The 27,444-nt window shown below is 40.4% G+C and overlaps 1 protein-coding gene across 2 annotated transcripts in view; it reads left to right on the top strand.

Annotated features, from left to right (window-relative positions):
- Positions 1–27,168, top strand: part of SDK1 (sidekick cell adhesion molecule 1) — a 1,168,267-nt gene extending 1,141,099 nt beyond the window's left edge. For both annotated transcript variants that reach the window (XM_036741470.1, XM_036741469.1), the window contains 4 exons: positions 4,176–4,313; positions 6,988–7,108; positions 9,767–9,896; positions 25,826–27,168. In XM_036741470.1, coding sequence (XP_036597365.1) covers positions 4,176–4,313; positions 6,988–7,108; positions 9,767–9,896; positions 25,826–26,098 — 662 coding nt within the window. In that variant the 3' untranslated portion in view covers positions 26,099–27,168. The remainder of the gene's footprint in view (positions 1–4,175; positions 4,314–6,987; positions 7,109–9,766; positions 9,897–25,825) is intronic.
- The last annotated feature ends 276 nt before the right edge of the window (positions 27,169–27,444 follow it).

The following is a 27,444-nucleotide window of genomic DNA, read 5'->3' as shown; positions in this document are numbered from 1 at the left end:
AGCCAAAGATTTAATGGGTGACTTTAAGTCAACCAAATGACTTTAAGTGTAAGCAAGGAATTGATGAATGTACCATTCTCCCATGAAAACACTTCTTTTGTATTGAATATGTGTGAATGGAATAAGTTTTAATATTTGTCTGTGTGTGTGTATATGTGTGTATTTTCCCCTTTACTGTTAATTACAAGCACATGTGTTTGCTTTAAGTTAGTCCCTTGTTCTCTAAGTCGTTTAACAACATAACTCCCTTCCTTTTCTAGTTCATGGAGTAATGTGGCTTAAATGCTTTCCTGAAATCCCATTGGGTCCAAAATACAAGTTTTAGCTTGCCAGCTGGAGTGTGTGTTATTATATCCTTTAGGAAAGTAAATGGATCGGTACCCAATGGCATTTTTTCCATACCCAGGCAGCTCAAAATTAGGTGATGTTGTGTCCTACTGAGATATTTCTAATAGAACCACTCAGACCTTTTCTTACCATCACAAAGCCTGTCTCTGCTACTTCTGGGCAAGAGGTCTGGGATTTGTTTGGACTTGTTAGATGGAGTGTTTAATGTGGAGCATGAAGACCTGTTTATATCTTTTGGAATCAAAATCCTGTCATCTCCTGAGAAACCCTGTGGTGCCACATTATCTGAAGCAAATTCACCCCACTTATTCCTGGAGTGAACACATTTTCCACTTTTCGAGCAAAACATTTTCCTCAAAGTCAGATGTGGAGTTTATTTTGCAAGCATTCTTGGAACTCCATTTTGAGCCTGTGCATTGCGTCAATAGATGAGATTCCTGATCAATTCCAGGCTTCCAAGGTACCACAAACATAATTCACCATAGCGTGAATGGGAGACACTGATCAATAATGTGGGGTGGCCCCCTCAGGACACTTACTGTGAGAAAATTCCTGCTATTTCTGATATTAGTTAAGATCATTGCCCTCCTTTGAATTTTATTCAAGATATGATTCTCATAAACAAGACATATCTTGATGGAAAAATTTCTTTATATGTATATATTTATATATGTATATATAGGGTTGTATAAGAGTATATTATGTATGTGTACATATATATGTGTGTATGCACACATATATACATATATAATATTTTATATCTCAAATCCATGCCAAGGATGTGGCTATTAAAGCCAGTGAGTCAATAACGGATTGGGGGAGGGGGCAGGGAAATGAAGAAATCTTCCTGAGGTTAGATGTTGATTAGAAAAGAAGGAAGGGTGTTTATGTGTATACACACATACACACATGCATATATACACATATATATATATTTACACATGCATACATTTGTATGTACACACATGCATACACAATATACATACAGGGTGTTCCTAAAGTTTGGACACATAGGCAAAAATGCATATTTTCAGAAATGAAATGAATGAAGTTTTCAACACTTTATTTAATTGGAATATTAACAAATAGCATCTACAATATGATTTCCATCATTTGTGATTCAAAGGTTGATGTGCTTTACAAGATTTATGCGAACTCAATGCAATAGCTCCACATTGCTGTCAATTTTAGCACATTCACTCTTTATGCATTCAATCAAGTGTGTTGCATCGGTGATTTCCATTGAGTACACCCTCTCCTTTAGCATACACCAAAAAAAGAAGTCAAGGGGGCTAAGGTCTGTTACTATTCCAAATATTTCAAAATATGCATTTTTGCCTATGTGTCCAGACTTTAGGGATACCCTGTACATGGGGCAGTTAGGTGGTACAGTGGATAGAGCACTGAGCTTGGAATCTGAGAGACTCAGCTTCATAAGCTCAAATTCTGCCTCAGACACTTACTAGCTATGTGACCCTGTGCAAGTCACTTAACCCTTGTTTGCCTCAGTTTCCTCATCTGTGAAATGAGCTGGGAAAGGAAATGATAAACCACTCCAATATATCTTTGCCAAGAAAACCTCAAAATGGGGTCATGAAAAGTCAGACATGACTGAACAACAAAACATTACAACATATCTGTGTGTGTGTGTGTGCATGTGTGCGTGTGTGTGTGTGACACACACAAGTAAAATCAGTTTAAAAAGATAAAGGAATGCAAAATCATACTTTGGAAAAGTGATTTGGAGTCAGAGGACTTGATCAAAAGACCTGGGTTCAAATCCTTTTGAGTCTTTGCCACTTCCTCCCTGTGTGACCGTGGGCCACTGTACATCACCACTCTAGATGGCTGTTTCCTCATTTGTGAAATGAAGGGTTTGGACTAGATAGACTCAGGGGGTCCTTCCAGTCCTCAGTCTCTGATCTTGTGATCCTAAGAGCAGTGTGGCAACACAGTGGTGCTATGAAAGTGGAAAAGAAAAGAGGTTATTGTCAGGCAGCCAGCCTTAGTCCCCCTGATCTTTTATATTCTGATGTACATACAGCCTTCTTAGTGTTACTTTCTTCCCCATGCCTATTGACTGAAGCTATAGAGTCCTGAGAGCATAAGTGAGCCCAGATAAGGAGTTTCAAACTGCCATAACTATAAGATGCTTCTAGGTGAGTAAGCCCAAACCTTGACCATAGTCCCCTGTGAGAAAGTAAAGACTGGGAATGGAAAAGGAGGTAAAGAAGCTGAAGTTACAATGCTACTTCTGGCCTAGGAATACCAGGGACACAGCCCTATCTAATTTCTCTGCTAGTTCTTTGATAATTATGAAGTAAGCCTATTTCTTGGTTTTTCTTTTTTGCTTTTCTGAATTTAACAAACACCAAATACAGTGAGCATTTCCATATATATATATTAGAAAAGGAGACAGTTGTATATGAAACTATGAAACCGTGAATCTCTTATGTAGAGTTTATTTTTGTTTTTAAGAACATAATAAATTGATTAGGTAACTCTCAGTTGTTCTGCTTGTCTGAAATTTCTTCTGACCCTCCTTATATTCTCTTCCCTCACTACCTTTTTTGGGGGGCAAACCTATCTCTACTCCCCTTCTCCCTCTTACCTCCTCCTACACATATATTTTTTGATAGTTTATTTGTTTTTTGGTTTTTTTTTTTTTGCTTTTTGGCAGGGCAATTGGGGTTAAGTGACTTGCCCAAGGTCACACAGCTAGTACATATGTCAAGCGTCTGAGGCCGCATTTGAACTCAGGTCCTCCTGACTCCAGGGCTGGTGCTCTATTCACTGTGCCACCTAGCTGCCCCTACACATATATTTTTAATAATAAACAGAATAGTGTATAGTATAGGACTGTTGGTAAGAGAATGTCATCATCCTTTTAAAGGATGCTTGAATACATGATAAAGCAGATGGCCAAGACTGCTGTCCCACTAATCCTCTGATTTGGCATAAATTCCCATAGCTGAAAAAAATGACACCATGAAGGCAACAATGAATTGACTCTTAATGTGGCTTTAGTCCCAACATGTGTTGTCTTTAGCAAAATGTAGATTTCTCAAGCTGTTCCAAATTCCCCCTAAAATGCTATGCACAGTCTCACCTTCCTGCTTCTGTTTAAACTGTTTCCCGGTCCTGAAATGGCCCCAGTCCCACTTCTCTGCATAGCAAGTCAACATTTACTGAGGACTTACTATGCAGAAGATAGTTTCTTATCCTTGCTTCAAGGTCGGACTCATGTCCCATAAGCTCTCTGAAGTCTTTCCTGGCTTGATACAGTGGATAAAGTACTAGATTGAGAGTAGAGGAGGACCTGGGTTTAATTCCTATCTTAGCCATTTACTAGCTGAGTTACTTTGGAGAAGTCACTTCTTCTCTGGGCCTCAATTTCCTTATCTACAAAATGAGGGGGTTGGACTAGATGACCTGTATGTTCAATTCTATCTCTAAACTTGTTCACCTATAATTCTTTGACCTCAACCTACAGGGATCCCTGCTTCCTCTGAATTCCTATAGCATTTACTGTCTGCATCATTCATTGGGCACCTAGCCTTGTCTATCTTTTGTTGTTCATCTTGGCTGTGTGTTCTCCAACTAGATTGTAAGCTCTGAGGGCAGAGACCATATTTTAATATCCCCAGCACCTAGCAGAGTATAGAAGCCCAGTAAATGTTTGTTGGTGATGTTGACATTCTTTAGAATGCCAAGATAGATGCTTTTTCCTTACTGAAATAAGCTGTTTAAAAAGACACTTCTTTTGGAGCCTTATATGAATACCATCAGGGGCTTCTCTCACCATCATTTGTTTCTTTTTCCTTTAGCCCAATCGGAAACTCCATTCTATGAGGAGTGGTGGTTTCTTCTGGTGATGGCCCTTTCAAGTCTGATACTCATCCTGCTCATTGTGTTTGCCTTGGTCTTGCACGGGCAGAATAAGAAGTACAGGAACTGCAACACAGGTGAGAGTTCAGGTTTCATTTCTCCTATTTTCATGCCCTGGCTGGATTCTCTTAAGCTGAAGAGTTTAGATATTATGGTTTCTTTCCCTATATTCAAGGCCATACCAAAGACTTTGTTATTCTGCCTATTTGCAGGGGAGGGTAAAAACAGACCAAACAGATTTATTTTCTTGAAGGCATTGTAAAGTAACGGGAGAGACATTGTGTTCTTTCAGATGACTTGGCTTCCAGTCCCAGGCTTGCCACTAGCTAGCCAAGTGATCTTTCAGCAAGTCCCTTACCCATTCTGAGATTCAGTTTCCTCACGTGTAAAATGAAGATGATAATGTATCTCAAAGTGTTGTTTTGAAGGCCAAATAAAATATGCAAAAGGACTGTGAAAAAGCAGAAAGTTCTCTACAAAGAAGTATTATTAAATATAATGCGAATTGTCGTCATCCTGGGTAACATCTTTATGAAACTTTTTCGTTTTCACCACAACCCTGGGAGGTAGATGTTATTTTTATTCCCACTTTACAGATGAGGCAGACAGAGGTTTAGTGACTTGCCCAGGGTCCCACAATTAATTGTCTGAGGCTGGATGTGAACTCAAGTCTGTTTTGATTCTAGGCCCAGTGTGCTATCTACTGAGTTGAGATACATACACACACACACATGCACACACATGCACACACGCACACATATACATATACACATGCACATATACACAAATACATGCACACATGCATATATACACACATATACATACATACATATATAGATATATAGATATGTATTTCTATATAGATATCTATATCTATGTATACACATACATACACACACACACACATATATATAAACATTTGGGTTTAGACTGTGAAAGTTATGCAAAAAAAATTGATCAAGGCTTGTACTTTACTGCATACGTGTTTGCCTTCATTCTAAATCCAGAATCTTCAAAAGTCATTAGAAAAATATTTCATGCATGGAAAATTCTTCAACTACACACACATACATACACACACACACACACACCCCAATATGTCAAAACCTTTGCATAACAAAAGGATTTACAAGCTCTCGCTAAAGGCCTGCTTATTTCAGGTTATGTTCTGCACATAATTCCAGTAGGGCAAGAGACTGGGGTTAGTACCTAGGCATCTATTGTAATAGAATTTGACCAGAACTATCAAAAATAGTTGAAACAGAGCCCTTTACAAAGCTAGCTCCATAGTTTGGAGCTTTCAAATTCTGCTTGCCTTTTGATCTTAGAAATGTTGAGTGCTAGTAAGGTTCTCTTGCCCATATGTAATAGAACCACTTTAACTCTTAACCACTTGGAGCCTGGTCCTGCTGATATACTGAGCAGCACATAGACTGTTACCATTAACTCTGCATCAAGGTAGCAGGGCATTCAGTCCTAAAGGGTTAATATAATACAAGGCACTGTAAAAAGCTTGCCATTTCCGTTTGTGAAGTTAAGCAATTCATCCCCCAAAGAAAGGATTTATTTTATTCTGTATAAATTCACTTCTAACAAGTGTTAGTAAATCAGATTTTATTCCTGTGGGATTTAAAATGTATGAATGGCATGGCATTTTACTGAGCTAATGCTATTACAGAACCCTATGCCTGGCGCATAGAAAATGTCCCCCTTTTCACTCTTCCTCTCCGTCTGGAAAACAGACATGAAAAGACCGACACGACCTGCAGCTTCTGATATTCAGACTCGCCCTGGAGTATTAATGTAACATCATAATTGAAGCTTAGGAAAAATACTTGTCTACCAGAGTGTCTACCATTTCTGCCTGAGAGACAAGCAGAATTGAAGCCCTTGGGTTTGTGGCATCATTCAAAACCTTTTCTGTCTTGTTGTCCTTCCTCTGTCCAGTTCCTGGTTTCCAGTCCCTTCTTTTTGTCTTTTTCCCTACTGATTCCTCATTCCGTCAGATTTATTTACCCTCACCTTACCTTATCCTCTCATTTGCTTCCCCCTCCCCATTTCTATTTGTTAGATTTTCCTGTTTTCTTTCTTCCACTGGATCCTCTATTGCTTTTTCTCGCCTACCACTGTCTCTAGTTGCCCTGTCTCACTCTCTCATCCCCATAACCTTTGCATGCTGATATTCATAGGTAGCATTTAGGAGGTGTAGAAATAGAAATGGACCTCTAGGAGAAGAAAGAGAGATTCCAAACTGCACTAGTCAGGCCAGTCTTTTCTTTATGGTCACCCTCCATATGCCAAACAAATCACTGCCTCCATGCCTTTGCTTACTCTGTTCCTTCGCCTAGAATGCCTTCCTCACCCCTCTTTACCAATGCATTTCTGCCCATTCTTCAAAGTCCACTTCCTCCCTTCAGGGAGTCAACCCTTTTTGATCTCTACAGCTTACAGTGAGCTCTTCTTCCCTCTAAACTTCTAAAGCCATTCGTTTGGCTTACTGTTTTGGAATAACCTTCTATTATTAATTAACATTTAATGTATGTGTGTGTTCAACTAGATTGTAAGCTCCATGAAGGCAACGTCTTTGTCTCATTGGTCATCACTGTTCCTAGTACAAGATTAGGTACATAATCGAGGTTCTGTCAATACTTGTGGATTGATCTGGTCTGTTGGTTCTACTGAATAGATAGATACTTATTAATGAACAAAACAAGCAGATCTTTTTATTGTCCACATACTTATTTTCTACAGGAAAAAGCATCTCCAATATGGAGGAATCAGTTACTCTGGATAATGGAGGATTTGCTGCCCTGGAGCTAAACAGCCGCCATCTCAATGTCAAGAGCACTTTCTCCAAGAAGAATGGCACCAGGTACAGCATTTTAACTCTGACCAGTGCTTGCCACTTAATATTTTATGATTTGGCCCCCTGACAGGGGCCCTCATTTGGTGAACTTGAACAAATAGTATGTTAGAGTGAATGAATTGAATGAAGAAAGCATTTATTAAGTACTTACTATGTGCATGGCACTATGCTAACTGCTGGGGATAGAAAGAAAAAATTGAGAAGACATAATTATTATTACATTAGAAGACATTTTGGGCCCTATATATGCTGTATAACTTCAAGAGACATGATGCAACATCACTGAAGGTCAGTGTTACATTGGTGGATTGCACCAGACTGGCAAATTTTATATCACGAAGTAGATGATCACTGACACTGAGCAGTTTGGAATTAGCAACATCGTAGGGAGGCAGAAGTAAATGGGGGCATGTGAGGGTCCACAGGAAGCATCAAGGGTCAAAAGATAGAGAGTCAAGGTGCTGCAAGCTCTCTTTCTAAACAGCCCTGTGTTTAAATTCATACATCTCCTCTCTACTACCACTTTTAGTTGACTTGGACAAACATATGTCAATCAACAATAACAATTTTTGAATCACCTAGTGTGTGTTAATCACTGGGGATACACAGACAAAAAAAATCACAGTCCTTGCCTTTAGGAAGTTTATATTCTATCAGGAAAGATGATGTTTCTGTGAATAAATACTTTTAAACTAAGAGATAGACATAGAAACTGTCAACGGAACTTATCTATAAGCTTCCTCTTTATAAGTAGCTTATGCCTTTCTTTGTGATGCTTTCTGTTAAACTGAGTTTAGGCCAGGACTGGCCTCCATTTCAGAGTTGTGAGAGCTAATTGATCTGTAGCTCCCATTTACTGAGCTTGAGGGCAAAAGACCAAGGAAAAAGTTAGTACTTTTCTCCACCTTAGCTTTTTTATGAAACTGTACTCTTCTACTAAGGCTACTTCCCAGCATTTGTTAGTAACTAAATTGAGCTTTGAAAAATGGCTCTTAAGGCGTTGGAGACGTAGGCTTGTGGTTGTGTTGAATTTCTGGTTCTCCATACAATTACAATCCTTTGGCAGTTATAGACTAGCATCATTTACTGGCGCTTTACAATATGTGCCTAGTTGATTTATTTCTCTCTGCATTTATTGCATTTGAATATTTTATGATTTATTTGTGAGCTAGGCATCAATTCAGCTTCTTAGACTAAAAAGATTGGACCCAAATGTTTAGATGACAGATCATTCTTAAAAGAAAATAATAAGTGACCATTGGTGTGAAAATCAAAGTCTTTTATTTTGGGGGTGACTTTTTACCTAGACAAATTAACAGTTCTTCTGGGGAACCAGAGTCTCTGAGTACTCTGAGACACTGTATAGGTCCTTTGCCTGGGCTTAGAAGGTCAAAAGGTCTATCCCTCCAGTTCCCATTCTTTCTATAGGAACCTTTAAAAATAAACATATTCCTGGCCAACAACATCTACATATGATTTCCCATAAATCTCCCCTTGAGAAAGAAAGGTAGGCTACATTTATCCTGTAAACATACAGATTTCAGTACAATGAAAATACATGTCTGTTCCTTAGCCAAGAACTATCCTAGAAGAAAGCAGGAAAAGTGGGATCTAATTGCTATTCTGACTAGGGGACTAGCTAGGTGGTGGACCACAATTGTGCTTTTCCTGCCAAATCCTGGGATACAGTACTCAATAAATATTTGTTGATAGATTGATTCTATCATGGTACTGAGAAAGCAAGTTAACATATATTTATTAATCGCTTACTATGTTCCAGGCATTGTGCTAAGGTAAAAACAGTACCTGTCTTCAAGAAGCTGACATTCTAGTGAGTAAAGACACTTGTAAATAGCTATATACATACATGATATAAACATTATAAATAGTAGGTAATACAAAAAAATCGTAGGTAATCTCAGCAGAATTTTCTCACTTTCAAAATTTCTCCATGTGAAAGCAGGCTTTTCCCTTAGTAACTACATAACCTAGTCCAGGCAGCTACAGAATAAATGCTTCAGAAGCTGCCTCCCCTCCACCCAGAACCACTCAGTGCCTTGGTGTCAAAAGCCAAAGTCCTAATTACCAGGATTCCAGGGCTAATCACACTGAGTAAGTATCAAACCTTTGCAGATGGAAGATGATGGGGGTCCTATCACCTTGATGTTGGCTCTTGCTACCTAATTAAACCCCAACAGGGTCTCTCAAAGTGCCACTTGCACTGCTGACTCCTGATTCAAATTAATCAGGGCATGCTTTAGGGTAAGAGAGGGCCATTGGCCTCTGAAAGCCTAGCTTTGTGACTTATAGAGTAAGTTTGATAGGCTTTTTCCAAGTGGCCTCAGTACCTGTCTTACAAAGCTAAAGCCCCCAATTTAGAGGTGCTAGATGTTTATTCAACATCAGTGATTATGAAGACGTCAAGTTGACCCTTGGGAAAGAAACTAAAGGCAACTAATTGAATTTGGTGACGTGTGGTTGAAGGTTGGAGATCAGAGTCCAAGTCTGCATGTGCCCCTTTCTTCAGTATATACCTGTGATGAAGTTTAGTATATTCCAATTGGCACATTGGAAAACTCAAAATGAAAGTCATTTTATGTTCAGTGCTGCCCTTCATACAATGTCATTTATTACATGCCCCTCCCCCTCTCTTCCTACTCCTAGATCCCCTCCTCGACCAAGTCCTGGCGGTCTACATTATTCTGACGAGGATATCTGCAACAAGTACAATGGAGCAGTGCTAACTGAGAGTGCGAATTTGAAGGAGAAATCTGTAGATGCATCTGAATCTGAGGTGAGTGCATTTCTCTAGCAGTAGGTGCAATTTTTATTAAAGAATGCAAACGTCCTCTGACTAACAGCTGTATCAACAATCCAGCTAGCAGCTTCTGTGGGGGTGTAAGATCCACCAACAACCAGCACCCAGAAAGCTGCCAACACAGGTGCTTTTGATCTGCTTTACTTAAGGAAAGCAATGTTAAGGGGTTAACAATCTTACTTTAATCCAACATACAAATAACATCCACCTAGTTCAGGGGAAAAAGCCAGCACCCTGAATTACAGATAAAATACAGTTTGTAGTTTCCAACATCTGGGTGTACAGCTGGGGAGCTCATTAGAATGGCTGGCCCAGAGTCACACACCACTTCTGCTGTGGCTCAGAGCTCTGAGCGAGAACACTAACCTCTGCACTTATAAATCCTGTTCAGGGCCCTGACCTCACCCAGGCTGGGTGTGGAGAAGTTCCCCACTCCTAATATCATATCAGATACAGATCAATGGCTCCCAATTGTCTCAGTGCTGAGAAATACAAAAACATCCCACTTTATTTGCCCCATAGAAACAAAGGCCAGAATCATTAAAGGTCAACAGCAAAAAGTCCCACCTTAATTACTATTACAATAATATAAATGTAAAGATTCCTTTTATTTCTGGAATACTTGATACTTTTTGGAAACAAGCTTTTACCTAGGTCTTATGTTAATCCTATGAGTCAGTTGCTAGGCTCATACTTGATGTGGAAGCTTGGTAGGACCTTCTAGAGCTTGAATCTGCCAACATCACCTCTCAGAAGACAGTATTCATTCCATGCTGCAATGAATTTACTCAGTACTGAACAAAGGAAAAATACTTAAACATCTCTCATGAGGCAAATTTCGGTTACCACCACTTCTTGGTCTGGTCAGAGTCTCAACCCTTACTACCCTAAACCTGCTGGTCTTATCTTGATACATAGGTTATCATCCCTTTGACCCCAGGAAATGTACGGTATTTCCATTCTGTTTTCCCTTGCCTCCTGTAGGTCTTGCCTACCCTGGTTCCTAGTTACACAAATGACCTTCTATACCTCCTTTCCCATATGGCAGCATGGATCTTTCCCCAGGTTTCAGCTCGCCCTGCACTGATAGTGTCCAAACCCAAGTATGTGAAATCCAGGGCAGCATAGAATAATGGAGAAAGTCCATTGCATTTATATCCAGAAGACACTTTCAAGTTCCAGCTCTACTGGTAAAAGCAAGCTCTAGTGGCTTCCTTCAAGTCCCAACTTAGGTCCCACCTTCTTTGAGGAGCCTTTCCTAATACTCCTTGATGCTACCTTCCCTTGTTGATTATCTCCATTTTATCCTAGCTAGAGTTTGTACCAAAAGTTTATGCCACAACTTGAACAGGAACATCAGTTAATAGAGAGATCTTTATTAGTTATGAACCTTGTGAGTAGAATCTGAGTCACTGTGAGAGAGTATAAAAATTAAAGTCAACAAGCCATCTATTCAAATCAGCAAGCTCTATTTTAAGCACTGGAGATACAAAGAAATGAAAAAAAAAACCATCCCTTGCCTTCAAGGAGTTCACAATCTGATGGGTGAAACAGTATGAAATCAATTATGCACAAATACGATATAGACAGAACAAATTGGAGACTAAGGGGAACCAGCAAAACTTCTTACAAAAGACAGGATTTTATCTAAGTCTCAAAGAAAGTCAGGGATTCCAAGAGACAGAGGTGAAGAAGGAGTAAAAGTGCACAGAGCTGGGAGTTGTCTTAGTCAAGGAACAGCAAAGAGGTCAATATCTCTGGATGTTAGAGCATATCAAGGGGATCAAGGTATAAGAAGATTGGAAAAGTAAGAAGGGGTCAGATTATAAAGGTCTTTAAAATCCAAACAGATGATTATGTAGATGATCCTAGAGATAATAGGGAGCTTATTGAATAAGAGGGTGATATATAAAAGGTCAGTTCAGACCTGAGCTTTAAGAAGATTTTTTTTTAATTTAAATTTATTTATTTGTCATATTTAGTTTTCAGCATTGATTTTCACAAGTTTGAATTACAAATTTTCTCCCCATTTCCACCCTCCCCCCCCACTCCAAGATGGCGTATATTCTGGTTGCCCTGTTCCCCAGTCAGCCCTCCCCTCTATCACCCCCCTCCCCTCTCATCTCCTTTTACCTTCCTTTCTTGTAGGGCAAGATAAATTTCTACGCCCCATTGCCTGTGTATCTTATTTTTTAATTGCATGCAAAAACTTTCTTTGTTTGTTTTTGAACATCTGATTTAAAACTTTGAGTTCCAAATTCTCTCCCCTCCTCCCTTCCCACCCAACCTCCCCAAGAAGTCGAGCAATTCAACCTAGGCCACATGTGTATCATTATGTATAACCCTTCCATAATACTCACGTTGTGAAAGACTAACTACATTTTGCTCCTTCCCAATCCATCCTGCTTTATTGAATTTTCTCCCTTGACCCTGTCCCCTTTCCAAAGTGTTTGTTTTTGATTACCTTCACCCCCATCTGCCCTCCCCTCCATCATCCCCCCCCCTTTTATTTTTTTTTTCTTCCTCCCTCTTCTTTCCTGTGGGGTAAGATACACAACTGGGTATGTATGGTATTCCCTCCTCAGGCCAAATCCGGTGAGCGCAAGGTTCACTCATTCCCCCCTCACCTGCCCTCTCCCCTCCTCCCACAGAACTCCTTCCTCTTGCCACCCCTATGAGAGACAATCCACCCCACTCCATCTCTCCCCATCTCCCTCTCTCAGTACGATGCTCTCTCATCCCTTAATTTCATTTTATTTCCTTTACATATCTTCCCTTCATCTTCAACTTACCCTGTGTCACACATATATATACACATAGATATATACATACATACACATTCACTTATATATATACATAAACATATATATATATGCATATTCCCTTCAGCTACCCTAATACTGAGGTCTCATGAATCATCCATGTCCTCTTTCCATGTAGGAATGTAAACAAAACAGTTCACCTTTAGTAAGTCCCTTGCAATTTCTGTTTCTTGATTACCTTTTCATGCTTCTCTTGATTCTTATGTTTGAAAGTCAAATTTTCTATTCAGTTCTGGTCGTTTCACTGAGAAAGCTTGAAAGTCCTCTATTTTATTGAAAATCCATATTTTGCCTTGGAGCATGATACTCAGTTTTGCTGGGTAGGTGATTCGAGGTTTTAATCCTAGCTCTATTGACCTCTGGAATATCGCATTCCAAGCCCTTCGATCTCTTAATGTAGAAGCTGCCAGATCCTGGGTTATTCTGATTGGGTTTCCACAATAATCAAATTGTTTCTTTCTGGCTGCTTGCAGTATTTTCTCCTTGTTCTGGGAGCTCTGGAATTTGGCGACAATATTCCTAGGAGATTTCTTTTTTGGATCTATTTGAGGAGGCGATCGATGGATTCTTTCAATTTCTATTTTGCCCCGTGGCTCTAGAATATCAGGGCAGTTCTCCTTGATCATTTCTTGAAAGATGATATCTAGGCTCTTTTTTTGATCATGGCTTTCAGGTAGTCCAATTATTTTTAAATTATCTCTCCTGGATCTATTTTCCAGGTCAGTGGTTTTTCCAAGGAGATATTTCACATTGTCTTCCATTTTTTCATTTCTTTGGTTCTGTTTTATAATATCCTGGTTTCTCATAAAGTCACTAGCTTCCACTTGCTCCAATCTAATTTTTAAAGTAGTATTTTCTTCAGTGGTCTTTTGGACCTCCTTTTCCATTTGGCTAATTCTGCCTTTCAAGGCATTCTTCTCCTCATTGGCTTTTTGGAGCTCTTTTGCCATTTGAGTTAATCTGTTTTTTAAGGTGTTGTTTTCTTCAGTGTATTTTTCAGTATTTTTTTGGGTCTCCTTTAGCAAGTCATTGACCTGTTTTTCATGGTTTTCTTGCATCCTTCTCATTTCTCTTCCCAATTTTTCCTCTACTTCTCTAAGTTGCTTTTCCAAATCCTTTTTGAGCTCTTCCATGGCCTGGGACCAGTTCATGTTTTTCTTGGAGGTTTCTGTTGTAGGCTCTTTGACTTTATTAATTTCTTCTGTCTGTATGTTTTGGTCTTCTTTGTCAGCAAAGAAAGAATGCAGAGTCTGAGACTGAATCTCGGTGCGTTTTCGCTGCCTGGCCATAATCCCAGCCAACTAACTTGACCTTTGAGTTTTTCAGTGGGGTATGACTGCTTGTAGACTACAGAGTTCTATGTTCCACGTTTGGGGGGGAGGTGCCAGCTCTGCCGCACCAGCACTGCTCCTTCCCCAAGGACCCCCAACCCGAACTGGGCTCAGATCTTCGGCAGGCTGTGCACCCCTGCTCTGATCCGCCACTTAATTCCTCCCACCAGGTGGGCCTGGAGCCGGAAGCAGCAGCAGCCGTAGCTGCCCCACCTCCGCTGCCCCAGGGGCTGGAAGCTGAACCGCGAACTCCTTCCACTCCCGCAGCTTTTCCCACTAACCTTCTCAGCAGTCTTTGGTGTTTGTGGGTTGAGAAGTCTCATAACTGCTGCAGCTCACTGAATCAGGGCGCTAGGGCCCCCTCCGCCCGGCTTCTGGTCTGGATGGTCCAAGTCGCTCAGGCTGGGCTCTGCTCCACTCCGTTCCCAGCTCCCAGCTCCGTGTGGAATAGACCTCACCCAGAGACCATCCAGGCTGTCCTGGGCTGGAGCCCTGCTTCCCTCTGCTGTTCTGTGGGTTCTGCCGTTCTAGAATTGGTTCAGAGCCATTTTTTATAGGTTTTTGGAGGGGCTCGGCAGGGAGCTCAGGCTGGTCCCTGCTTTCCAGCCGCCATCTTGGCTCCGCCCCCCTTAAGAAGATTATTTTGATAGCTGAGTGGAGGGTAGCCTGGAGTGAGAAAAGACTTGAGGAAGGGAGATGAATGAGAAATTTTTGCAGTAGTCCAGGAATGAGGCAAAGGGCTGTACCACGGTGGTGGCAGTGTCACAAGAGAGAAAGAGAAACATATATGGGAGATGCTGCAAAGGTAGAATTAGCAGGACTTGCAAACAGATTGAATTGGAGGGTAGGAGTAAGAGAGAGTGAGGGTTCACAGATGATACACAGGTTGAGAGGATGGTGGTATCCTTGACAGTAATAAGAAAGTAAGAAGAGGGCAGGGTTTGGGGACAAAGATAATTAGTTCAGTCTCAGACATATTGAGTTTAAGATGTCCATGCAAAACCCAGTTTGAGATGTCCAATAGACATTTGGAGATACAAGACACAAGATAAGAAGAAAGGTTAGGGATGGATTAATAGATCTAAAAATCATCTGCATAATGATTATAATTGAATCTATGGGAGCTGAAGTAAAATAGCATAAAGGGAGAAGAGAAGAGGGTGCTTATTGAAAGCGTTTTCAAAGGCTTAATGCCAGCCCCTCTAATAAGAAGACTTCCTTGACCTCCAACCCTCCTAATCCTATGGAGAACTCTTCATCTTCTGAAATTCTGTAGCATTTTGTTTATATTACTTTCATGACACTTACTACGTGCTCCTTTGCATTCATTTATGATTCATTCATTTCATCAAGCACTTATTAAGGACCTACTGTGTGCAAGGCACAGTTCTAGGCTCCAGGGATACAAAGAGAATAAGGAGAGCCCCTCTCCTCAAGGAGTTGTCTCCCAAAAGGTCTCCCAAAAGTATTAGTAGTTTTGAGCTACTAAAGCTTAAAACTATACTAAGACTTTAGCGACACCCTGTATTTGTGTATTCTCATAAATTCATAAAATGTTAGCAGTGGAAAGGGTCCTTCCTTGGCCATACTTAAACTATGTTTCTTGAAGGAGGAAAATATGGTCTTTATATTTTTTTATCTCCCATACTGCCTAGCACAGTGTGGTAACAGATATTTGTTGAATGAATGAAATCTAAAATGAATGTAGAATTTCTTAGGATGAATGCAGTGAAAGAATGGTGAGGTAGTGAACAGGGCCCTGGCTTTAGAATCAAAAGACCAAGATTCAAAACTGGCTCTACCACCTTTATGACCTCAGGTCACCACTTACCTTCCCTGGGCCTTGGTTTCCTGATTTGAAAAACAAGGGGGTTAGACAAGGTGATTGCTAAGATACTGTCCACTTCTAAATCCTATTAATACATAAAAATGATTCACATTCCTATGGCAACCTCCAGTTATTAAAAAAAATCACTATTCATAATCTCTTTTGATCCTCAGAGTATGCCTGTTTTTCAGATGAAGGAACTCTTAGAGTTAAGACTACTCTGGTTAGCAGGTCAGCATGTGTATTGGGGATCACGATGGGCTCTTAGCACGTGTTCAACCAAGTGCCCTTGAAGAGTTTGGCCTTTGTTTGCTTGACTAAATTAGGAGTCTTTGGTGACCTCCTTGCCTCAAGGGAAAGCCTAGTTTACATGAGTTTGTGTGACATGTTTGTAACTCAGAGGCTTTTAGACCACGTGGGTTTAAGTTGCATTATTGTGACAATTTTAGGTCATGTGGATGAGTTGCATGTGTGACTCACCTTTGACCCTGAACAAGATATATAAAACCAGAGGTTGACTTTCTTTTTTCAGAGCTCTGAGCTGCAGCAGTAGTGATGCGTGACTCTGAGCCAGCCATTGTCGAGCTCCCTGGCTAAACTCAGATATTGGTAACTGTGAATTGTATTTGGTCTGTTTGTAAATGTATGTTTGCAGTTTGTTTGTATTTGCTCTGAAGTTCAGGGTGCTGACTTTTTCCCCTGAACTAAGTGAATGGTATTTGTATGCTAGATTAAAGTGAGATTGTTAACCCCTTAATGTTTCTTTCCTTAGTAAAGCAGATCAAAATAACCTGGGCTTGCAGCATTCTGTGAGCCAGTTGTTGTTGGTTTTACACCCCCACAGCAGCTGCTAGCCAGATTCTTGAAACAGCATGTTCAAAGTTTTTCTCTCAGGACTACTGGCCTGGAAGGCAGGTGCCCAATATGATACATGCTCGGGATATTCCACCCCCTAACACTCATACTCTAAATCAATATTTAGTCTTAGAATAGCTCCACCTTTGAACTTTTCTTTATCCAGGGCTGATTGAACCCAAGGGTTAAGTCCAATGACTTCTTTGAAAGAGTTGTTTATTCAGGTTATGAACTCCAGGTTAGTTGGGACAGTACATGATATTCCCAGATCACCACCCTTTGCTTTTTCCGCCAGTTCTATTTACACTGAGTGCACTGTCTATCATCATGGCCAAGAGCTGTATTAGACCTTCAGGAGGGGCCAAAGGCTTTGCTTGTGTCTCAAACTGAAGGTTGTCAAGTGAAATGCTACAGAAGCCTCACTGTACTTCTCTAGGAAGGAAACAGTGAAGCAAACATCGCAGCGGCAGCAGAAAGTAAAGGAGGAAACCAGTTTTTACCCAAAGCATTTCTGTACCTAACACTAGATTTTGGACTCTCTGGTACCGTGCTGTTGGCCCTCATTAGTTACCCTAAGCAAAATTACTCCTTTGCATTATTTTCCGTCTTTCGGTACCTCCTCCATTTGGTAATCCCAGCAGTGTGATTGATAAGCTTTCCCTTCTGTTTAACTCTGTGGTGTTTGTGGCTGTGAGCTGGGATAGGGGCAGGAAGAAAGGAAGGAAAAAATAAATGTCTATTAAGTGCCTGATTTACGTCAGACATTCTGCCCTTTACAATATTACATCATTGATCCTCGCAACAACCTTTGGAGGTAGGGGCTATTAGTGTGCCCATTTTACAGTTGAGGAAACAGAGAAAGACAGAGGTTAAGTAACTTGCTTAGCATCACACAAAGGTCAGATTTGAACTCGGGCCTCCCTGACTCCAGGTCTAACGGTCTACTCGCTGCACTACCTAGATGTCTAGGGGTGACTAGGTGGTAGGCGCAAGGCAGATTAATCCTACTTTGCAAGGTAATGGATTTGGAGCTGTGTTTTCTTGAAAAACATCCCTCAGAATTATCTAGTGGGGCCCTTTTACTGTTATTTTTGTATAATTATTATAATATAATATGTAATGATAACACAATGGTGTCGTTATTTAGGTAGCATTATTTCAGAATTATCTAGTAGGACCTCTTTCTGCATGTGAGATGTGTCTAGGTATTTGAGTTATTCTAAGTTTTCTGGGCACCGTGAGGTTTTCTGTGTGGATAAAATGTGCCACATCTCCTTTTCTCTTGAGTTCTTTGATATGTAATCCTGCTGCATCCAGACTTTGATGTTGACTTGTTTGGGGGACTTCTAGACAGGAAGTGTTAATGGGCTCCCAACAGAGGTATCAGTGGGGACACTGGCTTTTTGATCATCTTGGAAGTGCCACTTGAGATACTGTGAAGTTCAGTTAGAGTTTTGACCACTTCTGTTTTGTAATCTCCTCAGGTCTTTCATCTATTCTCTTTCTGCTTCTTATCCTCCTTTGGTTTATGTTCTCACAGTGCTTAGGAAAGGACGAACTTTGTTTTCTCCAAACTTTTCTTTTTAAGTTTTCTTGAAGAACAATTATATATTTCATTACGTAAAGTTCAGGAGGAAAGGAATCCAGGCCAGTTACAGCAAGTTTATTTCAAAAGCTCGGAGGCTTTCGTTGATAATGACCTTTCCTGTGTTCTCTTTCGGTCTCTGGTTGATCTCAATACATATAATGGAGCAGTGATTTCCTGTTTTAACCTTCAACTCTAAAATGTTAGAAATGGAAAAAAAAGATATTGAAATGTAGAGAAATTCCTTTCAACAGAACTGAAATTTTCTAAGTGGGTTCCACGTGCCACACTGCTCTTCCCAACAAGAAGAAACCGAAGCATTGTATGTGGGGTTGTTATTATCTCTTGTTACTGTTGTAACAAGTGTGACAACACTTGTTGTCTATGTTACTGGGTCGGTTGGACTTGGTGGATCTCTTGAGCTCAGGAGCTTTGAGCTTCAGTGGCCAAAGCCAATCAGGTGTCTGCACTGAGTCCTGTATCAATATGGCGAGCCTTTGGGAAAAGGGAGCCACTAACCTACCTAAAGAGAGACAAAACAGAACAGGTTGAAGACAGAGAAGGTCAAAGCTCCCATGATGAATAGCAATGAGATTTGGCTCAATGAGTTGCCATTACACTTCCAATGGGGCAGGATAGAGCGCTCTAGGAAGTAGCAGAAGCAGAAGAAGAAAGAGAAAGGAAGGAAGGAAGAAGAAAAAGAAAAGAAGAAGAAGAAGAAACAACTGAATATCAGAGCTCAAAACTACTTAGGTGATGTCACCATCATCATTAGGAATATCCAATGAGTGATATGAATTTATATTTGTTTAAGATTTGTACCCCACCTACTAACAAAAGGTCTTGAGGCAGCTTCCAGATTAAGACAGCCAAGGACAAAAACTAATTTCTAAGATCTGATCTATTTATAACATACCTGGAGGCTAGACCTAGGCCCAAGTTAATGTTTTGACATAACCATCTGCTCAGGAGGGAGGCGAGAAGGACAATGCTACTGGAAGGGGAAAGGCAGGGGGCTCCTTCCCCACCCCCACATCATTCTTCCTCTACAGATGGCAATGAGAAGCTCTAAGGGGACTTTGGTTGAAAGGGCTCTTTAGAGTAGGAATTTTTCACTGAAGAAATGGTGGTGCCATCGTTTCTCTCCCTTTCTCAACCATCCTCAGAGATATGATTCCCAAAGTAATAATTCCAAGAATCCCGTCCCAGGATCACAGAGTGCTCACTGACTCATGCTGCAGGCTATTGTACTCCAAGTGTCACATAACACATGCTGTATCTATTTATGTTGCTGTAGTTAGAAATAATAAGTTCCATCCACAAATGCTGTTTTTCAGCACTGCTGCTTATGAATTTATATTAATATTACCTCACAAATCATAGTTTGAAAAATCCTTTTCAACATTCAAAATGGTTTTCAAATTCCCTCCCATACCAACTGACGAGACGCACCCACGGTACCTAATTCATTCCCTAATAATGTTTGAGGCTTTCATCTTGCCAATAAAGTACCAAAATTGTCAGGCATTTTCTCTATTAGTTGCTTCACAGGCATCTGTGTACCTTTAGAAACTCTGACAGCCAATCTGGTGGCAGAGCCAATCACATGCCATCCCTCTACAGTTTCCTAGGTAACAAACACACATTGCTACTTCACACCATGCAGGAAAAAAATGCCAACCCTGCAGCATTTTCATTTTGTCAATAATTCTGACTCACTAAAATATATCCCCATTAAAAATAATAATGTCACATAAGGAATCTACAGAATGGGTAGCACTGAGGAGAATAGCTTTTTTTAAATACCTTGCTCAATGACTCACAAAGAAAGGAAGCCAGGGCTCATGAGCCTTAGTTCTTAATTGAAACTATGATTAGTTTTATTAGCAAGCCATTGGGTTAGATGATATCCTAGAGTTCTGAGCCAGGGGTTTACAAGTCCCACTCTCCACCTACTTGCTGGGAAATTTTTACACCTACAAGATCCTCTCACATTGGAGGACCCTATTCCTGCAGGCCAGTTTCCCAGTCTTAGGGAAGGCCACCTAAGATGCCTGCAGAGGTGAGAATGAAAGGATAGCAGGGTAGAATCAGCTAAAACTGTCCACTTTTTGCCTCCTAGATTCCTAATATTAACAAGGAGTCTTAATGGAAAGGAAATGTCTCTGCTGACTTACAATTTTGTGCTTTGCCCTCTGCCTGTATAGAGGATCGATACAAAAGCTATCCTGTTGAACAGCGTCCCTGTATCTTGTAAAACCTTAGTTGAAGATATTGTCCAATTTGTTACTCAATGTCCCTTATACAAGGACCCAAGTGATAAATTCTTGCTTGAGTTTAGTTCCAGGACAAATGTTGTCTCTGAAGATGAATTTGTATGCTTTCCCTTGTCAGAAAACAAAACTTGTGTTCCTTTTTGCCTTTGTTGCCAGAAACTTAAAGCTACATTCAATGCCCAGCTGGAATCCGCTCAACTCAAGTGCCTGCCTGGGAGCATCTGTTCTCACCACTCCCTTTAGATGGATGATCTGAGATCTGTTTCCTCCCTAATATTCCTCATTTTGCACTGCATTTTAACTTGTAACCCACCATAAGTTTTCTGGGAAGTAGGTGGGTTTATAAATTCTGAATAAGTAAATAAAAATAATGGGGAGGAACAGTGTGGATTTAAAGTCCAGGCTAGTGAAAAGGTTGTGAAGATGTTTTCCCAGTTTGGTATGCTATTGGGAAAATGTAGTGTTACTTTTAGAATTGAATTCACTAAGTTTAACTTTCAAAGGTACCACAGATGTTCTTAGGTGCTGAAGGCTTACTATTTCATAAGGAAAGAAATTTAAATATTTCTAATTTTTTAAATGAATGAACTAAAATCTATTTTCTCTATTTCCTACCTTTTTTATTGGAAAAGAAAAGAAAAATATGAATCCAAAGTTCACAACAAATATGCAGTTAAGCAAAACAAATTCCCTCATTGGCCATGTCTAAAAGATGTCTCATTTTGCACCCTAAATCCATTGCCTCTCTGTCAGGAAGTGAGTAGCACATTTCACCATCATTCCCCTAGACTTGTGGATGATCAGTGTTGATCAGAATTCTTGAGTCTTTCAAAGTTTTTGTCTTTATAGTGACATTATGTATATATGTATGTACACAGGCCAGCTATTCCTTTATGCAGGTCATGTTTTTTTTAAAGTTCAAAGAACCAGCATAGGACCAAACCCAGATCTCAGAGGGGGGGGAGGGAGGGAGGGGGGTACCCTACTAGAGAGCTCATTCCAAATTGAGGTAGAATCATTAATGATAATTCTTTGGGTCCTGACACTCACTGAATACCAAATTCACCTAACTATACCATATTCTAGCTTATTCTTTCCACCTTTTCAACAAATATGAAAAATTTTGCTAAAATCTCGGTAAACTATAGCTACAGCATTCCCCTGACCTACTAGTCTAATACCACTGTCGCAAAAGTAAATGAAGTTAATCCTTTATGCCTTATTTTTGATGAAGCCATTCCAGATCTTTGTGATCACTGCTTCCCTTTCTAGATATTCATTAGCCACCCCTTTAATAATATCTTGTAGAAATCTGCAAGACATTAAAGTTAAATTTTCTGGCCTGTTGTTTGCTGACTCCATTTACTTTGCTTTTTTGAAAATTGAAACAACATGGGCTCTTGCTCAATTCTGCAGTACCTTTCCTATTCTATGTGACTTTCCAAAGATGACTGACAGTATCTCAAAAGTCGGATATGCTATTTCTTCCAGTATCCTTGAATGTAATTCACGTAGGCCTGGGTTATAAATTCCCTATTAGCTATTTATTTGTCCTTTCCAGTTCAAACTTCATTCTTCTTGGCAGAGAAAACAGAAACATATGACCTAACCTCACTGAGCTTCAATTTCCTCTATAAAATGAAGGCATTGAATTAAGTTGATCTCTAATGTCCATTTCACTCCAATTCTATGATTTTCTTCTATGTTTCCATAAATATTAAACTCCTTAAGTTTATGACAGTGTTATTGTATAAACCAGAACCCATTGATTTTCCCATTAAATCACTATGTGATGTTGGTCATGTTAAATTACCTTTCTTTGCCCAAGGCTTCCCTATAAAATGAGAATGCTTTTCACCCTTCTTATGGCTAACAGATTTGATCATTTATACAGAGTACTCGTCTGGACAAGGTAAAATTTAAAAGTATGTGAAGTTTATCTTCCTTAACCCTCTATTTCTATAGTGCCTCCATCTCCCCCGTACCCTTGTGTTCTCCATCCCAGAGTGACTCTTATGAGTCATGAATACTTTAACATGAAGTAGTTCAATGCTCTGCTTTCCAGGAGCATTTATATTTTAGCAGAGGAGGAACCCCAAGCAATGAATTTCTGTGTAATGATAGGTACTGTGATACAAAGTGAAGCTGGTTTGGAACTGCTGGGTCTTTTCTAGACATTCATTAACCATCCCTGTGGAAATATATTGTAGAGTTTTACAAGGCATTTAAGTCAATTTCACTCGCCTATGGTTTGCGGACTCCATTCACTTTCCTTTTTTGAAAATTGAGACAACATGGACCCTTGCCCAATTCTAAAGTATCTTTCCTTATACTGGAAAAGTAAGCACCTACTTTTAAGGTCAATCTTACTCTGAAATTCTGGGAAAAGAAACTTTACAAAAGCTTAAAGTAGGATTAGGGAGGGAAGGGGAGAATTACTTTTTTTGGAATTTGTATGTCACTTTAAAAACACCTAAGTTGGTCCATTCCAGTTTTTTCTAGCCACAAAGATGTCAATATTAAGGATAATGGTGATTTATCTCTCTAACATGCCAAGGGAGCATGAATGCTTCTGTTTTGTTTTCATGAGCCCTTGGAGCTTATCATAGGCCCCAGCAAACCAGCAGTCAATGTGGCGATCAACAAGCATTCAGTACAGGCTTACTATGTGTGAAGCACTATGCTAGGCACTGGGTATATGTGGACAAAAATAAAATAGCTTCTACCTTTAAGGAACTCCATTCTATCAGGAAAGACAACAGGTTCAAAGTGCTTGCCTGATTACTGGGACCAAGGCCCACAAACAGCAGTCTGGCCATTCCTCCTATGACCCCTCCTCTTGGGTCACCATCTGCCATGTGGGGAGGGCAGAGGAGGACTCACACAAGGACAGCTATTATCTTTTGACCATGACCCTGGTACCTTATGAAGGCTTGCCAGCCTGGCTCCCCTCTTTGTCCCCCAGCAGGCAATGAATTTCTGTAACTTCTTCCAGGCCAAACTGTTTGGCAGAACAAGAACAGCTGGAAAATGAACTTGGATGTGGTCCCTGATGAGGATCCTAAGACTAATACCACCACCACAAAAAGTCCTTTTCAACTTCCACTTACTCTATTATTGTTTGAGCCATTTGGAGTGGACTTGGACCTGGGGTAGAGCCAATGGTTGTTTGATTCAAGCTGCTAAACTCTTCAGAAAGTCATATTTGCACTCTTAGTGGCACTTGACTTTCCATTGACGATGTGCTCCTCTGTCCCTTTTCTTTGGTGTACATGACTGGAGCCACCAGGTCTTCAAGGACTCTAGAAAATACAGATGTGTTCAGAAATGATTTAGATACTGAGAAAATTTCTATTTCAAGGATGGCAAAACAGAAAAGGCAAAAATAAAAGCTGAGGGAGGCCAATTCTGTACACCCTATAGCGAATAGACTAAACGTTGATTTTATTTATTTATAACCTTTCCACATAGGCCTCCCTCCTTCTGCCATTTTCTTTAGTCATTTGGGAAGGTTGAGGTGGGGAGGGAGTAATGTTCTAATGAATTTTAGGAGGTAACCTGACTTGATTCCCAAGAATTGTACACAGGAATAATTTATTTTGCCTGAAGAGGCAGAGGTAGGCTGGATGTGAATGTTGGGTCTTGCCCAGCTGACGATCCTGTGCTTAAAGATAATTTTTTTTTCAAATCCATTTAGATTGCAGGCCTTTGGTGTCTGTTGCTTTACATGGAAAGAAGTGAGCTAAGTCAGCCTCACAGTGTTTTCAAATGCAATTGGGCAATGACTCTCCCTTTGGCCCATGCTTTGACCCCAGTGGGCAGCTAGCTGCCACTGTTCCCTTATCTGTCTTTTAACAGGAAGGGTCTCTTCTTCTTCCCCTCTCCAATAGCACACCGTGTTACCCTTCCTGTATACTTATCTTTAAGTATATGTTAGAGTTATGTGTGTGTGCGATGTCTTCTTGGTCCAACTAGACTATAAATGCCCTCACACACAGAGTCTGTGTCTTATTCATCCACAGTATCCTAGATGCTGCCTTGTACTTGGTAGGTGTTTATTCATGGGATCATAGATTTAGCAATGGAAGGCACCTCCAAGGCCATCTAGTCACACCCCGTCATGTTCCAGATGAGGCAGCTGCGACACAGAGAGGTAAAATGATTCGTATAAGGATACACAGTAAAAGTCAGGGGTGGATTTTAAATCCAAGTCTTTCTGACTACAGATTCAGCACTTTATCCGTTACACAATCTGAATGTTTGCTGAATTGAACTGAATTTGCCCTTTCTCCCTGATCTTCCTATCATAAGCATCCAACTACACACAGCAAAACATCATTACTCTATTATTAGCTGTGTGGTCATGGGTCACCAGCTTCGCCTATGCTTTCTGTGCCTTGGTTTATTGATCTGTAAAATGGGGATAATTATCTACAGGGCTTTTATTTAGAAAGTGCTTCTTAAAAATAAAGGCATTATATAAATGTGAGATGTTTATTGTTACTGTCATTGTTATAGTTATGCTTGTCACTAACAATATCAGTAACTGTTTACCAAGTATAAGGATTATGGTAGGTGCTGGGCTCTCACAAAAGCAAAGGCATAGTTTCATCCCTTAAAGGTTTATTATAGTCTGGTTGGTGAGACAGGACATACATGTATAAACAGCAATATGAGACAGCAGGTGATAAGTGTCAAATTAGTAGTATAACACCTGGCAGGTAGCAGATGCTCAATAAATGATGTAAGAATGTATGAGGTGGTATAGAAAATAATGGCCATGAGAGAGGAGGGATATGTCACTGTTGGCAAAAGCTCACGGGCACAAATGAACATAACACGCCAATGGGACAATGAGAAATCCCCTTTGATTGGAGCAGAGAATGCACGTACGAAAGAAGTCAAAAATAAAGTTGAATCCAGATTGTAGAAGGCCTTGGGTGCCAATGGAAGCCTTTGAGCAGACGAGTGGCATGCACAAAGAATCTGTGGGCCCCCTTACCAAGAAACACCATATGTTTGGAGGAAAACCCAAGCAAGAAGCAGCAGAAGATATTCCATTTCCCTTAAGCCCTACTTACCTGATTTCTGTCAGGCTCTAAGCACATGGGATAGTACTCCTTTCCATGGCTGATATGAGCCAGATGCTAACAGCTGCTTTCTTGTATGTCACAGATGCTCACAGCTATTTTTCTTCCCCTGCTACAGGCCACAGACTCCGATTATGAAGACGAACTGCCGAAGCATTCCTTTGTTAACCATTACATGAGCGACCCTACCTACTATAACTCCTGGAAGCGCCAGACGAAGGGGGTAAAGCACCCTGCTGCATACAGATATGAAGAGTGTGCAGCCAATGAGACTGAACCCTACTTCCAGACTGTCATCACCACACAGAGTGCAGGGGGTGTGTACACCCCAACAGGACAACAGGCCCCAGGTTCTCGGACTCCAGTTACAGGTTTCTCTTCATTCGTCTGACACTCTAAAGGCTACGTACAGCACAGTGGGAACTCCCGCCAACATTGGGGTGACCCAGCACAACATCTGGGTGGGTGGCTGGTGCAGTGAACTGTGGGTAAATTTCTCTATCAGGGTAGAATGGATGCGAACGTTAATAAGTCTATTTTTTTGAAGACAATCAACTCCGACAACAGAGCTGAAGTTTCGTTTAAAAACAATTTCTGATAAGTGACGACTTTAAGCACTTGTGAATAGTAGGATTTCAGTTGGAAGGTTTTTTTGTTGCTTTTTGTAATACCACTGCAAGAAGCAGCTGCCTTTTCCTTTTCTTTTTTTTTTTCTTTTCTTTTTAAGAGAAGGCATATTTCATTGGTGCAGTGGCTTGGCACCTTTGAGACTTCAAAAGATTTAAAAACTTTCCATTTCTCCATCTTAAAGGCCAGGTAGGAATGATGAAGTGTGAAAAGAGGATGGAGCTGTGTGTGAAATATTAGGATGGACTCCTAGCCTACTGCTTTCTCCTTTCTACCTCCTCTGTAGGAGAAGAAGCCTGTTCACATGATTCTCCATGGTACGACAACCTTGGTTCACTCTTGGTGTTTTGATAATGAATATTTTCTCTGTGCTCACTTTTGACATTCCTTTCTCCCCTCCCTAACCCCATCCATTCCTAAAATACTTGCACTTGGCAGTTTCTAGCAGAGAAAACATTTGAAAGCTCTGTTCCTGGCATGAGATAATACAAATGGAAAGTCATTCCAAGGTGGTATCATTTTGGCCCTGTTGTGGGTCAGGTCCTCCCCTGCATGGGCCATCCCAGTGGTAATTTAACAAACAAGCAAACAAAGGCCACATAATGGTATGGGAAACATGACCTGAGGTTGGTTGGTAACCACCCAATCATGGGAGCTTATGAAACTGCTTCCATCCCACAGAGGCAAAAAGTATGCAGCCTTCCCTTGCTAAACCAGGCAGAAAGACAACATTTCCAGAATTGCCTGGGACTTGAGGAGGAGTCCAAGAGGGTTTTTTAAAAACCTTTTTTTTTTTATATGTCACACTAAATGAGTGAGTCTTTGGTGTTTCCAGGTGCCTTTTTCTTAATTGTTCAGCTTTGTACATGGAAAAGCTAGTGTGTCTCCAAATAAAGCAAAACAGCTTTTGAAAAAAGCAAGGTTGTGAATTACCTCCTGCACATTTTAAGGCTCCTTTGGTGCACTCCAGCTCTAATCCTTTGTTGTTGTCTTTTTTTTTAAGTAAGAATTTGCTTTTCATTTGTTTTATATTCTCTGCCTTCTTGACCTCTGGAGCTGCTGTCAGTTCCTCAAAGAACCAAGGTCAGCTCTCAACCTATTAAGAATGGT

This window comes from Trichosurus vulpecula, chromosome 1 (genome assembly GCF_011100635.1).
Source record: "Trichosurus vulpecula isolate mTriVul1 chromosome 1, mTriVul1.pri, whole genome shotgun sequence".
NCBI classification, from domain to species: Eukaryota; Metazoa; Chordata; class Mammalia; order Diprotodontia; family Phalangeridae; genus Trichosurus; species Trichosurus vulpecula.
Note: the sequence above shows the minus strand (reverse complement) of the source record. Positions and strands in the feature narration are given on the sequence as shown.